At 39.2% G+C, this 18,082-nt stretch overlaps 1 protein-coding gene and 1 pseudogene across 2 annotated transcripts; one reads left to right on the top strand and one right to left on the bottom strand.

Annotated features, from left to right (window-relative positions):
- Window positions 1-598: 598 nt before the first annotated feature.
- On the top strand, window positions 599-17,231 carry LOC307155428 (solute carrier family 12 member 3-like). The gene is made up of 26 exons (XM_079866032.1): window positions 599-1,019; window positions 1,142-1,231; window positions 1,647-1,722; window positions 1,911-2,006; window positions 2,246-2,385; window positions 2,694-2,804; window positions 2,894-3,005; window positions 4,082-4,212; window positions 4,314-4,398; window positions 4,516-4,676; window positions 6,834-6,941; window positions 7,024-7,147; window positions 7,233-7,334; window positions 7,718-7,873; window positions 7,979-8,078; window positions 8,156-8,267; window positions 9,840-9,974; window positions 10,054-10,160; window positions 10,253-10,335; window positions 10,446-10,529; window positions 12,447-12,545; window positions 15,458-15,569; window positions 15,647-15,733; window positions 15,821-15,953; window positions 16,299-16,366; window positions 16,788-17,231. Exons 1-26 carry the CDS (start codon window positions 774-776, stop codon window positions 16,924-16,926), a joined length of 2,997 nt encoding a protein of 998 aa, XP_079722158.1. The 5' UTR covers window positions 599-773; the 3' UTR covers window positions 16,927-17,231.
- LOC307156256 (SWI/SNF complex subunit SMARCC1-like) lies at window positions 12,679-13,968 on the bottom strand (annotated as a pseudogene). The gene has a single exon. The product of its transcript is annotated as an SWI/SNF complex subunit SMARCC1-like (transcript).
- Window positions 17,232-18,082: the final 851 nt, after the last annotated feature.

The following is an 18,082-nucleotide window of genomic DNA, read 5'->3' on the forward strand; positions in this document are numbered from 1 at the left end:
CTGAGCAAGAGTCCCATTTCCATTCATTTCCATATAATCATTGTCAACTGTTGTATTAAAAATATAATCTATGTCTTTTTCTTTCCTTTGAGGTGTGTGAGCAAGTTTGAGGTTCACACTGCTCTGATAACGGATGGAAAAACTTTGAACTTGCTTGAAAGCATGGGAAATCCCAGGTTAATGACATGTTTAAATACATGCAAGTCATTCAGACCAATAAAATCAATCAAGTGTCTGCACATCAACATGATCTGTAATCATTTCATTTATGATGGTGACTTTGGCTGAAGGAGATCTGATCTTCAGATGTCCAAACTTCAGTGTTTGTTTGTTTTGCTGTAATGTTGGCTAGTTTTATATTAATCAACTTTTTTTCTACATGACTGAGTAAGAGTTTAGCTTTTGGCATTTGAAAGATCTATGTGAAACCAGCCCGTTGATAATTTTCCAAACAAGATTTCAAAGATTGCTAGAGAAAACAATATAACCACCAATCATGGTTCTGCAACGATGTTTGAGTATGCATAATGTATGTTTGTGTGGGTGTATGCAAGTTGGCTCAATTAAGGTATAAAAGAAAACACAACTACTTTTTCTGACAGCAGATGAAGGTCAGTTCAAGTCCACTCGGCTCGCTGGATGCGTGGAATGACTCGGCATTGTGATCGTCTGGTGTGATTTCTGTGGATCTGAAGGATCATTTTATGATCTTCACAAGGATTTAGGCAGAAGGGGGCAGGAAAGTCACAGGCAAAAGTACCACCGAATCCACGATGGTCAAAAATATTGATCGCATCAGAAACTTAATCCCGGGTCTGCGCCGCCCGGACAACAATATCCCGTCTCAAGGTGTTACCGTGGATATGGGAGAGTTTGATTTTGGGAAGGAGCAGGACAAGAGAAAAATGTCATTCTACAATCCGCATGACCCTGTGCCAAAATATGAATATTACGCTAAAGACACTTGGACGGGACGTATAAAAAGCACCAGACCATCACTGGATATTCTGCGCAAACCAGTAAGTGGTTATTTGAATGACAAAATCATCTAATTGAATCTAAATTAATATTGTACATAATATTGTTTGGATGGCAACACTTTGAAATTTGGTGTTGATTTTTTTTATGTTTCTGTCAACAGCCGGATCCTGATGATCTTCCTCCACCACCAGAGGATGATGGACGGCCCAAAGTAAAACTCGTTCGCTTTGGATGGGTTCTGGGAGTCATGGTAAGAAAACAGGAATCATATATTTGATCTCTTTAACATTGCAAGAAGTTTCTCCTAGAAGTTAAATAGCGAGCTAATGTTTAGGTCTCCCACATCTCAATGTTAGAGCTGTAACCTTGTGCTTAGGGTCATTCAAAACTCTCCCAATGTCTTCTCTCACACTGTCCCAAAAATGTCTTAAACTGTTCATATTTGCCAAGACACATGTAGTCTAAATCCTTATGTCTTCCTTGGGGAACTCAAATCTGATCTGAGTCCATTTTATACCTCTAAACTGACTGGATATGGATGAATTTCAGGTCACTTTTCACCCCATTGTCAAACGAAATAATAAAGTACATTTCTCCCAAATGGTCATAATGCATATGAATGGTTTTGAGGTTTTTTGTTTGTATTTTTTTGCTATTCATTTCAGATTCGCTGTATGTTAAACATCTGGGGAGTCATTATGTTCCTCCGGCTGCCGTGGATCACGTCTCAAGCCGGAATCAGTGAGTCAATCCTTCACCTGGTTTATTTTATTTAGTTCATACCCAAACTTCAGTCAAAGTCATCTTTCTTTCTTCAATGCCATTTAAACAGTAAAATGTTTCCTCTCTCAGGGATCTATAGACCAGTTTTACATACATTTTACATATATGCCTCAGGAATGCCTTCAATTTTGCCTTTTTGCTTGTAGTTCTGACCTACGTCATTATACTTATGTCTGTCACCATCACAACGATCACGGCGACGTCAGTGTCTGCAATCTCCACCAACGGGAAGATCTACTCTGGTGAGTCAAATGAATTGTTTACCATGAGTGGTACAAGCAACATGTTTTAAAGAGATTGCATTAATTCATACGAATAAGCCACCAATTCGTCAAAACATAGAATAGTTATGAATTGTCATGAGATTGTGTTATTTCACCTAACAATAAAAAAGTGGAATAAATGCATAATTTTTATTTGTTTTAAACAAATGTAGGGATATTTTTATTTTATTTTAAGCAAACCATGATCTTTTCTCTAGGTGGCACGTACTTCATGATCTCTCGGAGTCTGGGTCCGGAGCTCGGAGCGCCCATCGGATTGCTCTTCGCCTTCGCCAACGCTCTCGCCTGTTCGCTCAACACAGTGGGGTTTGCAGAGACCGTCAGAGATGTTCTTAAAGTAAGACACACTTAAAAATTAATGTATTTATTGTTGGGTTTCAGGAAATTCAGAGAGCTGCATGAAAGAAAAAGCAGTGAAAAGTTCAATATTTTACCAAACACTGTCCATATTTTCTATGAAGAAAATTTAATGTAATAAAATGTAATATTTTTAATGTGAGAAAATAACATTTTGCATAAATAAATGCAAGAAATTACCTTTTGCATGACGAAAAGTAAGTAATTAAAAAAAATAAAATAAAAAAAAAATCTAATTCCCAGAACCGATGTTTTAATCTCCCTCACAATCATTTTCTCTCTTCTCAGGACAATAAAGCTCAGATGGTGGATGATGTCAATGATGTGAGAATCATTGGGACAATTACTCTCGTCATCCTGCTCTGCATCACATTCGCTGGCATGAGTTGGGAGGCAAAGGTACAGTCCTCTGCTCCTGTCTTTGATCGTTTCCCAATACTTGAAGGCATGACTGCCATTTGTTCTTCTTGGTTTTCGCTCTACCACAGGCTCAGATCCTGTTTTTCATTGCACTCTTGCTCTCCTTGGCTAATTACTTTGTTGGGACGATCCTTCCCCCCAGCACAGAGAAGCAGGCTGTGGGATTTTTCGGCTACCAGGGTGAGTAAACAAGATCCAGATCTAATGCAGGCATTAAGTGCATCCAGTAAACTTTTGTTTATAATTTGTGGAGTCGATATTTTGTCTTGAGACAACAAAACAAATAAAGAAAGAAATGGAAGCCCATTTCCACCATATGCAAAAAATCATGCTTTGATAAATCTTAATTATAACCTAAGTCAAAACTACAATATGACATATAAAGTTATAATTCTGAATTATAGGCATGTCATAATTTTGACATTTGATCTTATATATATTTTTATTTTACATTTTATCCCAGAATTATGAGTTACATAATCAAATGATGGTGGTATATCGGCTAGACCAACATAAACTAACCTCAAGCAGCGTGAGACATCATGCTTGTCTGTTCTGGCTTTCAAAGCGGACCTATTATGTTTTTTTGTTTTTTTTTTTTTTTTTTTTAAATAGCTGTTTGTCAAATTTGGTAAAAATAATGTTTTTGAACATTCAAGCATAAAAACCTATTCCAGTAGAGACCAAAAACGAAATCAAGTATTTGTAAACGGTCATAATATGACCTCTTCAAAGCAGTTATGGCACTGATTATCCAAAAATTAGAGACTCATCCTTGTATCCTGAAGGTTGTCACGGGACGGGAAATCAAAGACGGCAGACAGAGATGAGGGATCCAAATGCAGGGAGATTTTAATGAAAATAAACAATCATAACATAAGTCAGGAACAATATAACACTGAGAAAAACAAAGAAAACACAGGGAACTGGAGACACCAGCATGACATCAAACAATGACCACAGAGAACCAGAGAATACAAGGGCAATTTAAACAGAGGGGTAAACAAGCTTAACAAGGGAAACTGAGATACCTGGAGCAGACTAATGAAAGTGGAAAAGATTACAAAACCTTCAACCTGGCCACAGAAAACAGGACACATGAATGAACACAGAAACTAGACACAGAGAAACTACAACATAAAAGTCCCACAGAGCACAAGACACAGAAGCAGATCTGTACAATTTATTGTTAATATCACAGCCAGAGCGTTTGATGAAGGTACAGCTAAACCTAACCGCAGTTTGTATTCTTCCAGCTGAAATTTTCATGTCCAACCTACTGCCTTCCTTCCGGGGTAAAGATGGATCTTTCTTCAGGATGTTTTCCATCTTCTTCCCTTCTGCCACAGGAATTCTGTCTGGTGTCAACATCTGTGGAGATCTCAAGGTAATCTTATTATTTTCCAGGAGTAGAGCGTGTGTAAAAGGAAAGTCAGTGTGCCTTTAAAACGCTAAAGAAATGATGCGTGTTTGTCCTTGTTTTTCCAGGATCCAACAGGTGGGATTCCTAAAGGGACACTGCAGGCCATTTTCTGGACCACCTTGAGCTATTTATTTATCGCAATCACATGTGGTGAGATTAGACATTTTTCTGCTCTGTTTTGTATCTTAAACTCATGCAATTAGTGAAATGTGCGTCTTATTGGTGATCCGTTCTCCTCACTGAATCACCTCCTCTCTTCCTCCTCAGCTTCAACTGTTGTAAGAGACGCTTCCGGCAGTCTGAACGATAGTTTAGCGCTATCAAATTCTTCGATCCACTGCAGCGGTCTGGGCTGTAAATTTGGCTGGAACTTTGACCGGTGTGAACAGAACTACACATGTAGCTCTGGACTGGCAAACAACTTCCAAGTGAGTCTTCCGACCCTGTTAGAATTTTTTTTTTACGTTTGGTGAACTGATTGCTGGAAGGTGGAGTAGATTTTACATTCACACTAATGCATTTAACAAAATGAGAAGTGACACTACATTTTTAAAGGGTTTTATCAGTATCAGAATACATATATTCTTTGGGAATCAAACCAATGACCTTAACATTGCTGTTGCTCATATTTGTTGTGTCTAGTACAATGCTTTTACTGTTAAGTAAAACTATTAAAAACTTATTTTGTTCTTGCCATAACAAACACAGTTACAGCAGACAGAGAAAAACTAACATTAAAATATAAAGAGTCAAACTGTCCAACTAAAGCAAACACTGATCACCATAGTGGTGACCCAAACCAAACTATTATCAACATCTAAACCTCTGTTATCTCTCAATAATTCTTAATTGGTTAGTTATAAGTTAAGCTGGTGATGCTGTCTGTGGAGTTGTTCAATCCTCCTCTGCTGAGATCTTGAAATCTTTTATCTTCAGTTGATTTGATGTAAGGCTGTAGCTGGAAGTCAGTTGTAGTTCTTGTGTTTCTCTATTCTTCAGGGATTTTGCTTGCTATTAAGTCGTCACCTTTATTTATATAGCGCTTTTTACAATACAGATTGCATCAAAGCAGCTTCACAGTGAAAACATGAAAATAATACAGCAAAGTTTGTTTCTAAAAGAATATTGCGTCATTGTCCATCTTAAGTAAGGCAGATCAATAATATTGTTGAATATTAAATGTCCCCAACTAAGAAAGCCAAAAGCCAAGGCAACAGTGGCAAGGAACCCAAACTCCATCAGGTGACATTATTGAGAAAAAAACCTTGGGAGAACCCAGGCTCAGTCGGGGCCAGTTCTCCTCTGGCCAACGAGCGAACAGTGTGTGATTATGATCCAGGCAGCATTACAGGTCAGAAGTCAGATTGGATCAGAACATTCAGAATATTTATCCAGTTCCATCTGGTTGGAAGTTGGAGTCATCACGTCGGTATGGAGACGAGTTTGTTGAGGATCAGTGCCGATGGCTGTTGTGTCGATGAGGCCTTCACAGGGCTGATGAGTCTGGCACTTCAGGGATGCATCATGGATGGGTCCAGGTGCAGGTCCACCATCTGATCTGGATACAGCCGGGATCCGCCTGAATTCAGTGAACAGAGGAGGGAATGGTTGACACTTCAGGACTGCATTGTCATCGTGTCCATGCGCAGGTCCTTCACCAGATCTGGATCCGGTGGACTGCGGTAAACTTCGGATAAACAGAGAGACTAATATTAGCGTAGATCAGGATTTATGGGAAGTGTTCCCGGTTCCGGCTGACCTAAACTATGCAGCCTAACATTGAATTATAGAAGTCTATAATGTGTTATGTGTATGCTAGGTCAAAGAGATGTGTTTTTAGTCTAGATCTGAACTGACAGAGTGTGTCTGCTTCCCGGACAATGGTAGGAAGACTGTTCCAAAGTTTAGGTGCTAAATAGGACAATGATCTCCTGCCAGCAGTCGATTTTGATGATTCTAGGTATTATTAACTGGCCGGAATTTTGAGATCGCAATAGACGTGAAGGACTATAATGAGTTAAGAGCTCGCTCAAGTACTGCGGAGCTAAACCATTTAGTGCTTTGTAAGTTATCAGCAATATTTTAAAATATATATACAATGTTTAATAGGGAGCCAATGTAGTGCTGACAGAACTGGGCTAATATGGTCATACTTCCTGGTTCTGGTAAGAACTTGAGCTGCTGCATTTTGGACCAGCTGTAGTTTGTTTATTAAGCTATCATCAGTTGTCTTCAGTGATGCTCAATCATTACTCAATGATTAATTTAATTATCTAAATAACTCTAACACTGCTTTAGTGTAACTTTTAACACTCTGCTAGTGGTTTACATATAAACGTTTAATTTAACACAGGGATTTTACTGTGATGAATGGATGGATGTATAAATGGATGTATGGGTGGATGAATGGACTGATGGCTGAATGGACAGATAGATGAATAGATAGATTGATGATGGATGTATGAATGAAAGTATGGCTGGCTGTCTAGATAGATGGATGGATAGATGGATGGCTTAATGGATAGATGGATAGATGATTAGATGGATGGATGATTGGATTGATAACTAAGGCTGTTTTTCTCCAGATTCTTACCACTGTTTCAGGAACTGGCCATTTGATTACCATCGGGATCTTTGCCGCCACCTTGTCGTCTGCACTGGGTTTCTTAGTGTCTGCACCTAAAATTTTTCAGGTAGATGATGTGACGGTTTAATGATAATGTTGTTTATCTCGAATACAGTTGATTGTGACATTGTGTGTGTGTTTTCATACAGTGTTTGTGTAAGGATAACATCTACCCCTACATTGGCTTCTTCGGGAAAGGTTATGGGAAAAACAACGAACCTTTACGAGGATACATGCTCATGTTCACCATCGCTTTGGCTTTCATTCTCATTGGTGAGTCCTGGATCTCCTCCAGATCAGTTACTGAGGTGTTTCTCTCTGCGGACGCTTTAACATTTGGTGTCATTGGTCTTTTCAGGTGATCTGAACACAATTGCTCCTCTGATCTCCAACTTCTTCCTCTGCTCTTACGGCCTCATTAACTTCAGCTGCTTCCATGCGACGGTCACCAGATCACCTGGTGAGAACTTCATCATCATCATCATCAGTTTTGAACTGACAGATTGGATTAACAGACAGACTATATGTAAATAACCAAATAAATAAATATTAAAATGTATTCATAAAAAGAAAAAAAAATTTTTTTATTTTTTTTTAGATCTTTTGTTACCATTTGAGGCAATATTTTTTTATAAAACAGCCATTCAGAAATTATGCTCCGGATAAGTTTAGACACTTTAACTTTTTTAATTGTAATATGATTATTGATAAATGAATGGAAATTAAGATATAAAGTTTATCATGGCTCTGTGAGAGACTGAAAATGGGGTTAAAATATATGTTTACAGTGATTTAGTCCATAATCTGTGTCTAATATTCGTGTTTGTCGTCCGTCTCACGCAGGCTGGCGGCCGCAGTTCCGTTACTTCAATCCATGGACGTCTCTGTTTGCTGCTTTCTTGTCTTTTGTCCTCATGTTTCTGTTCACATGGTGGGCCGCTCTTGTCACGTCCGCTATCGTCCTCTGCCTCTTAGGCTACGTCACCTATAACAAGCCTCGTGTGTATATGATGCATATTATGACTTTTTCCAATTAAGATTAATAAAGCATAATTTATCTTCAGTTATTTGAATGCATTGACTGTTGTCTGATCATGTGTCCAGAGATTAACTGGGGCACGTCTTATCAGGCCAGTTTCTACAATATGGCTTTGTCCTTCTCGATGTCTCTGACTGGTGTGAGTGATCATGTCAAAAACTACAGGTGAGACTGTAAAAGTAAATATTACCAATCTGATCTGATCACGATACACCAGCCGCTCATGATAAGCTCTCTCTTAGGCCTCAGTGTCTCGTTCTGACCGGCCCTCCAAACACCCGTCCCGCTCTGGTGGACTTTGTGGGCACTTTCACCAAAAACATCAGCCTTATGATCTGTGGGAACATTATCATGGTAAGAACTTGAGCTGGGCCATTTTTGCTGCACACTGTTAAAACTGACAATATGAACATGATAATGTATGGGTTAAATTCAAAATGAAATACAACATTCCTATAATTTCTTATATCAAGAGGTTTTCATATTGTGCAAAACTTAGTAACTCTGGCCCAGGTTTGATATCCTTAACAAAAACTAATAAAAACATTTCTGTTATTTGAAATGGAGCTGAAATAAAATAAAATGCCATTGTGTGAAAGGTGGAACCACCTTTCACAGGTTGCAGCAAAGCGGGCAGACATCGCTCTGCACAGTTCAGACGGGTGGGAGGCTTGGGTCGACAGAGATAAGCAGCGACGGCTTCTTTCAATGGGGGAAAGTTTAGTATATTCATTTTCCTCCACGCCATCAACCGTGGTGAAGGCAGCTGAAAAGGAGTAATGGAAACACACTGGACAGTTCTTCATGGACCTCTGTGAAGAATGGGGCTGGCCCCAGTTGCAGGAACCACTCATCGAAGCGGCTGCGGGCGGGCTCTTCCAGAGCCGACCAGTCAAAATCCAACAAATTATCTGCCTTGGTAAGGACACAGATGAGCTCTGAGTCCTACCGAGTCTGCTCAGTCTCTTTCTGAGTCATCACCGGAGTTCGCCCAGTCCTCTGCTTCAGATGCAGCCAGAGACATTGGGCCCAATTTTAAGGATCTAAGCACATGGTCTTAAGCGCACGATGCAAGTGCGCTTAGGGCGTCCGAATCCACTTTTCCTAGTTTAACAATGGGAAAAATGGTTGGCGCTACCAGCACATGGTCTAAAAGGGCTGTCCCTATTCTCTTAATGAGTAATGGGTGTGTTTTGGGCGTAACGTGCAAAAAAACAATCAGAGTGTAATTTCCAATTTCCCAGAGCGGATTTCCTATTTACATGGAGAAATTTGCAAACGGAAAGACTGAACGTGTCTCCAGAGAGCAAATGGATCTGCTCGTGCGCGAGGATAAAGTGCATTTGCTTTTTTAACAACATGGCGCAGGAAGTGAAAATGATAACTACGTCGGGCTGAAACTAGCAAAAAACACTTGCGTCGCGCCTGGCGCTTCATTGCACCAGGTGTTTAATAAGGCCCATTGTGTCACCAAAATCCTCCTTGGAGACGCCAACTGAAACCATGCCGCTCACTCCAGATGATCGCAGGCGAATCAGCAAGCTCTGGGGAGAGCAAGGCATGCGGGTGCTGGGCCCTGTTGCTCTTCCCTGTGACTCCGCTGTTTCTTCCATCTCGGCTCGAAAGGGGAAGAGAATGGGAGAGTGTGCAAGCCTGGATCGCTCTCTTTAAAAAAAGAGATCCGTGAACGAGCTGAAAAGGCGGGCTGAAAAGCCATTTGTCTGAGCAGGTGTACAGACAAGAACCAATCAGGATTCAGTATTTGGAGAAAATAGGGGAAAGGTCATACATGATTTACAGAAACCAGATCGCTACACATTTGCTTAGTATAGCTGATTCTCCTTGAATTTTAACATCAAATGGCTTATTCAGTGTGCACTCAAGATGTGAAGGTGTCGTGGGTTTATTGCACTCTCATGCTTTCAGGAGGACGAGAAGTCCAGTTTTCCACAGCACAGCACTGATATGCTGGTGGACTGGCTGAATCAGAGGAAGGTTCGTTCTTTCTACACGTCCTTCAATGCCGACAGTCTGAAAGAGGGCGCGTACAATCTCATGCAGGTAAGACCATCGCTAATCTGTTCTAACACCTTTTCTTCACCTCATTACATCCTTCTCAAAGACTCAATCATCTTTCTAGGCTTCAGGTCTTGGTAAACTGAAGCCGAACACCCTCGTTATGGGATACAAGATGAACTGGAAGGAATGTAAACCTGAGAGTTTACAGGACTACGTCAACACCATCAGGCGAGTTCAGATGCTGTTTTTGTTCTCAAATATCAGTTTATTTGTCATGCAGTTCTTTGTATATTGATGTTGATGTTTTTTTTTTTTTTCAGCGACGCATTTGACTCCAGCTACGGCATCGCGATTCTGAGAATGATGGATGGATTAGATGTTACAGATGCATTGGAGAGTTCATGTGTGTACTGTGTGTTTTATACAGTATATTAACTTGAAAATGGATTGATGCTGCAGTTTGAGGCATAAGATAAAATCTAATGTTTTTTTTTGTTTTTTTTTTGGCTGAAGGTCGAACATCAGCAATTGACAATCCGGCATTCGACGCAGATGAAGTCAAGCAATCCGAAAATGACGAGACAGACCGGAATTCAGGTAACCAGTCTTTTTCTGCGCTCATAATAAATATAATTTGACAAACCCTGAGGACATTTAACACCCAGGTCAATAACTATAATGATAATGATAAAGATTTAGTTTTTAAAAATCTTTCTAAATGTGAAATAATTTACAGAGTGAAAGGGCCTTAACCCTCTGTGGTCTGAGGTGTTTTCTGGCCCTGGAGGTGTTCTGACATGTGCTGACATTTGTGCTTATTTCTGTTACTTGTGACATTTTCATGGCTAAAGTCTGATTACACTGTATTCAGCACAAACTCTGCTACAATAATATATCAGCAGCATGTATGTAAAAGTTTGTAGTTTTGAGATAATTACATTTATGCGGGGTTTGTGAAAATACAAAAAAAAATTGATATCAAGAGAAACTATAGGGCTACACGATTTTGGGAATAGATTTTAGATTTTTCTGGTTAAAATTGCTTTTTAAAATTCACAGAATAAACACACACACACACACACACACACACACACACACACACACACACACACACACACACAAATGTTTCCAACAATATATAATGAACAGGTTTGTGCCTTGTAGGCATAGGCTACGTGTAGTACTGCATAAAATAATAATAACAATAACCTATAGCAGCCTATAAATCTTTCAAAAGCAGCATTTCAGAGTAACAACTACGCTAGATAAAAAATATATTGATTATCATATGTTACTTCAAATGTTTCCATTCGTTATGATGATATGAAATGAGATTAGATAAAAACATGAAGCCTAATATTTGGTGCATTTTGCTTTTCAAACGCACAATGTGTTTTGAATGTGAAACATTCAAACGCACGGCGCTCCAAAATATGATACATTCAAACGCACGGCTCGCTCCAATATGATACATTCAAACACACGGTGCTCCAAAATATGATACATTCAAAAGCAGAGCGCGCTCCAAAATATGAAACATTATGGTTACCATATTATACATATCTACGTTTGAGTAGATATTCACAAACACACTATTTAACAGTAAACACGAGTCTAAATATTATAATATTCACCATATATCTAGCAACAGTTCAACTGCAATGTGAAGTTTATGCAACAATAACATTAACTAATAATTAAGAATTTCTTACCTTACATCTTTCTTGTCTTCAAATTGCGTTCTTCTTCTGAGGTAAATCCAATGTATGCTCACGGCGTGTCTTCCAAACTCGACGAAAAGCAGAGACTTGTGAAGTTTGGTGCTTTGTTTTTGAGGTAATGAGCGCGTTCGTGTGAGGCGTGGACAATTTGCATGTCAATCTCTTTTGCGCGTGTGGGCATGGTCAAATTAAAAATAATGAGCAAGCGTTTGAGATACTGGACATCTTGTTGGTTTTATACAAATAACTTAAACAGAGAATATTTGTTTTCAGTTTGAATCTGATCATTTTAAAGTACACACTTAAATGTTTATAAAGATATATGGCTCATAATGTGTGAAAAGTATTCGCTGAGTTTTGTTTCAGTTTATAGACGTGCTCAAGAAAAAAAAGTTCACCGTGACGGAGAGGCAGAACGCACACCCTGTTTATTTTCTTTATTTTACAAAAGCACAATGTTTTGATTTGATTGTAAGTGGACACATACAAAAGTAGAAATATCACAGATTCTTTTTTCATATTTCTTTTTTTCTGTATGACCATAAATGACGGAGTAATTTAACTTTATTGTGCTACAATGTGAAGAAAATCCAGCAAAACGTGCCGGCGCGTTTGTCGACCCCAGAGGGTTAAACAATAATAATCTAATAGAACATTATAATCAACACTTCAAGACCTGATATCATCACTCAGTCAGCCAATCAGAATGTTTCCATTATAATCAACAAAGCCGTGTTGTTTCAATCAAGCTTTATTTGGTGGGATCTGACCCCTTTTTTGACTCCCCATCCAGATATTTCTGATGATGGCTCGAATGATCAAGTCAGGTCAGTGTTTCAGACGAAACAGGGCAGGAAGACCATTGACATCTACTGGATCTCTGATGATGGAGGTGAGATACGACTGCATGAATGATACTTAAACAAAAAACAAAAAAAACACGGCATGAATTTCCAAAATGGTTCAGTCTGGGTTGGTATTGGTCTAGTGTCTGGACCAACATGGTTTTGGTCTGGTAAAGGCAGTCAAAGCTCAAAGAGGTCTGATAAACCTTCAGCACTGAACATCCCTGGCGTGGCCTCTTCTCTTGCTCTCGAGAACTCCTCTAAAGCTGTCTTGGCAGCTGCGGAGGCCACTAGAGGGTCGACCACAGATGCAAGGAAAGCAACAGTGCTCATTACAGGGATCCCTGACTGGCTGAAAGGAACAGGCTGATAGGCCAGAGGACCCATTGAGGCTTCAGAGTTCTCTAGGTACAGGTCCTCTATGGGCAACCCCAAGAAGTGAAGAATACAGTCATCCCATGTGCGGCTTCCAACGTGCTCTGACACCTTATTCCAGTCATCTTTATACATCTCCAAAGCCTCCAAAAGCAAGAGTGTTTCCTGTTCTGTCCATTCTCTCCCTGCATTTGCGCCTTTACTCTTCGGATGTTTCTTAGCATAAATGTCAATCCATAGACCAACAATTCTGCAGGTTAGACAGGTTTTTTCTAAATTTCTTAAAGACTGAAACCTGTAAGTGTCTGTGTTGTAGTGGGACAAGTCCGGACGGTGAGTCTGTAAGAACGTTAAAGTGTGGCGTTGAGGGTGGACCCGTGGGGAGGGATTGACTTTCTGCATCTACCTGATAATTTATCAGCCCCCACTGCTCCACAAACTAATGAATCCTTATAAGTGCACCCACATATCCTGTCAGGTTTAGTCTGCAGGAGGTTGAGGTCTAATGCTCCCGAGGGTTCAGCAGGTATGTGTCAATCATGAAGTTGTGGTATGCAAGATACATTTCTGGTGTTTTGGACTTATTTTTCACATTGAAGAACTCGGGCAGAGCTTGTCTCTCTATATGATGAATACAGTTGTAGTTGAACCAAGAGGCATAGGTGGGCACAATAATGTGATGCGTTTGCTCTGTGGCACTCTCCTCCCCCTCCATCCCGCGGCCAAACTCCCCCTGATCTTCCTCATCTCTGACACCAGAGAGCAGGTCCTCTTATTGGTCATCTAAATCAGCCATGATCCCTCCTTTAACTGGAGTGTTTTCACTGTCTTTTTTTCAGGTTTACATTTTTAGGCAGAATGACTTCCTCCATGTTAGGGACTGGCGTGGGATCCTCCATGTCTTTTGTGAGATCCTCCTCTGGCTCCGGCCTCTTCTGGTTGGCCACGCCTCTTATACATCCCTAAGCTTTTCTTTCCTACCTACTTTTTAGACTCAGATGATGGTGGAGAGGGGGAGTGCCGCCGCTTCTTCACAGGTTTCTCTGTGCTTTGGTAGATACTAGGGTTGTGCCGATGGACGATATCATCGTCCATCGTGATGGCTGACCGACATCACGATGGAGAGCCATCATCGTGATGCCACGCCCCCCACCCTGTCAGACCAGCCCAGTCTCACGGCAGTTCGTTTTCGTGTGTACACCAGTGGTTGGGAACCTATGGCTCGTGTGGCTCGCAAGGTCTCTCACCCTTTACCAACAAACGCTAAAAAAAATGAAGACGTATGTGTTCAGTGCTGTTCGCGAGTGTCACGAGTCACCACAGCAATCAACCAAACGCTTACGTTTCTGTGGTAACCTAACAGTTACAGCTCCTGCACTGGGATTCAAGCAGAACAGCTTGTTTAAGGTGATGGCGAAATTCATTTTAAAACAGCAATGAAAATGTAAAAGTAGGCTTTATAAACTTTAATATATCCTTTTATTGAAACGGGTGCTTTGCTGTGCAAAGAGAAACATTTCACCCGTTGGCCGCTGGTACTTTCACTTTTGCCGCAGAGACCCTTTATGTCCTATAAATGTATCGTATTGTTGATAATCCGCACAGATTTCAGTTGACGATTATGTAAAGTTCATAACAAAACATGAATGAGAAAGAAAAGAGCAGGATGTGCTATTGAAAAGAAATATTAAAAGCACGATAAGTCGCGAAAGAGAACTGAATTCTACTGACAGGATGGTGCGCGCGCGCTCCGAGCGCAACATGGTCAAGTAGTCTTTGTCTTCGGTTGCGCGCCTGAACGGCCAAATAAACAGAAATATTTCAAAATGCCAAACCGAGTATTCCCGTGGCGTAAACACAGTAGATGTAAGTAGCTACAATGTGCACTCTCCCTGTCTCTTCGTGATCGTCAGCACACAACCCCCCCCGACGATATCATCGTCCATCGCGATGTTTTACTGTAAACATCGTCAACTGCCAATTTAGGGGACATCGCCCAACCCTAGTAGATACGCCTGCGGAAACTCATACTATTCCCATTCTCGTCAATCTCATAGTCTTCCTTGTACATCCACTCATTATACGTGTCAGTGGTCACTTGTAAATGTATTGGATGTTTTATATTATTGTCTTTCTGATTTTAAGTTTGTATGTCACATGTGGTAATATATGTGTAGTATATGTTTACTTATATGTGAATACATTTACCATACTCACCTGTTATTGGTAGGCTCCTAAAGGGGAGGAGCCTGGTCTTTAAAAGAGCACCCAAAAGGCTGGAACTTTTTCTCTCTGTAGGCTGGATGAGTGATTGAGTGAGTTTGCTCTCTTTTGTGTTGGAAGTATTTGTTTTGTTACTTTGTAATTTTATCCCTTCAGTAAATACTTTTCACTTCGTGGTTTTCACGCTACTTCAGTGTAAATAAACACCACCATTGCACCATAGTGTAGCTGCGAGTTGGACCATCATTTTCTTTGTATGACATCTTGGACAGTTCCTCGTCCAGAAGGTGGACAGTCGAACCCACTTTTCTACAGTTTGCGTTCCCATTTTATTATTCTGAATCCTGTTGCTCTCTTTCAGGTTTGACTCTTTTAGTGCCGTATTTGTTGACCAGAAGAAACCGCTGGAAAAAGAGCAAAATCAGAGTGTTTATCTTAGGAGACCAGCAGACCATGAAGGAAGACCGTAAAGAGTAAGAGTGTCGATGATCATCATTTCTTAACTAGATAGTTTTGATATGCAGACAAGCCAATGTGTTTCTCATTTCAGCATGAAAATGCTGTTGAAGAGATTCCGACTGGAGATCGAGGACATTGTCGTGATAACAGACGTGGATAAAGCTCCTCTAGCTAAAAAGTGAGAAATGTGCACAAGTAAACATGCAGACAAAAACATGCAGGTTTTTAGCAATTGTTGTGGTTTGCTTCCTCCCTGCTCCTGTAGTTGGCAGCAGTACGAGGAAAACATCGCCCCCTTCATGCTGAGTGAGGAACAGGCTGGAGGAGACTTACAGGAGCTCAAGAGACTGAGTCCATGGAAAGTTTCCAACAAAGACCTGGAGGCCATAAAACCCAAGGTGTGTGTGTTTTTTTTTTTTTTTTCTCTTGGGTGTATGAATGTTAAGCGAATATTACATTTTTTTTCATGCTTCAAACATTATGGGAACATTACTCTTGATTAACTAGAAGAATGTTCAATTGAAAATTTCAGATAAAAACATTCCATAAACGATATATAAATAAGGTTTTTGTGCTATTTTGTGCTAATGTTTTGAGAACATTAAAGACTGTAACTATTCACTACTTTGAATGAACATTTTGTTAATGTTACTGGAAAAATGTTTGTTCATAACTTGCCAGAAAGTTATGAGAATGTTCCCCGTTAGCTGGGATCCATCAGTTCCTCTATCTTTTATTTTCAGTTGGAGAGGACGGTGAGACTAAACGAGATCATCAAGAAGAACTCCATACATGCAGCTTTAGTTGTAATGTGAGTATATATTTGATATAATTAACAATAAAATAAACAATAAAATTAAATTAAAACTAAGAAAACTGACAAAAACACTAAAACTAACTAAAATTTGTAACACTTTACAAAATGTTCTCATTTGTTAATATTAGTGAATGCATTACATAAACTAACAATGTTGTGTTTAAATGTTTTACCGCATTTATTAGTCCTTGTTAATGTTAGTAAAAATACAATTGTTCATTACCAGTTCATATTATTTCAGTGAATTAACTAATGTAAACATAAAACTTTTGATTTTAGATTTTTTGTTTATTTGTTCATAAGCACAGTTTGTATTTGTCTCTAAAACTAATTATGAAGCATCTAAGAAGGTGTTTGATTGGTAGTGTGTATGTTTAATGTGTCTCTTCATCAATAATGTGTGTGTGTGTTTCAGTTCTCTTCCAGTCCCTGATGTCAACTGTCCCAGTTCTCTCTATATGGCCTGGGTGGAAGCGCTGAGTTACGGCATCCACTGTCCCGCCCTGCTCATACGAGGAAACCAAGAGAACGTCATGACCTTCTACTGCCAGTAAAACACTCACATTAATGTGAGTTCATCATTAAACACAATAATTCCTGCAGGTGAAGCTGCTGTCAGTTTCAGTCATGTGAAGATGTTAATCTTGCTGTGAATCAGACCTGTTGAACTGAAATGAGCTGCTTAATCCTTTTGTACACTGATTGTATTTCTGCGGATGTATATTTATATCATGTTCATATGGCTGTGTAATCTTCGAGGATGTCAGGTCAGACAGATTCGACTTGAAAGAATACAATAGAAATACAGTGCAGTTATGCTGGTGGAGGGAAGCAATACAACTTTGTTTTGTGCAATTTAAACAAGACAAAAATATAATATTTTAAAATATGTTTATTTGTTCTTGCTTTGTAAAATTACATTTCATTGACCAAAATATTATAATGAAAATTTGAGACAATTTTACATTTTGACTGCATATAAATACTAGATCATTATGAATTACAAGCATGTTCTTGATCTGCTTTTCAATGTGAAAAAATATAATTTAGCACAATGATGAACATCTCAATTTCCATTGATTGTCTCATTACACCAAAAAAAAAAAAAAAAAAAAAACATGTTATAAATGTTGTTCAATCACATGGAAATAAAAAAATTAAGCATCACAACTTACAGAATTTATACTACAGCTGAAATAAACTCAGATTGCATGGAGTGTTTCTGTTTCTGTGTAATGGCCCCCTTTCAATAAAATTATAATTAAAAAATTGAAGCTATTACAGTATTTATCACATAATTAAAATGAGAAATTATTTAAATACACCTTAACTCTAGCAACTTCAGCCCTTCACCATACAAGACCTTGACATAGACATGGGTTCAAGTTCACAGCAAAACGAAAAATTAGAAATACAATAATACATACTGTATAATGAGCTTTAAGCAAGAGGATGAATGAGCAAAAAGAATAAGGGAAAATACGCAGTTGATACACTGAACAAATCTAAATTTACAGTGGCCTCAAATATATTTAGATTTATACAATGCCGAGTCATGGGTTCAGTTCCCAGCGAATGCATTAACTCATGTAATATATTTAATAATAAAGTGTAATATATTTTATATATAATACATGTTATATAAATTATATGCACATATACTGCTGCTGTAGCTTATTTTAAAGGTATTTTTTGCAGCAAACGACAAGC

Source organism: Squalius cephalus (assembly GCF_949319135.1).
Source record: "Squalius cephalus genome assembly, chromosome: 3".
Classification (NCBI taxonomy): domain Eukaryota; kingdom Metazoa; phylum Chordata; class Actinopteri; order Cypriniformes; family Leuciscidae; genus Squalius; species Squalius cephalus.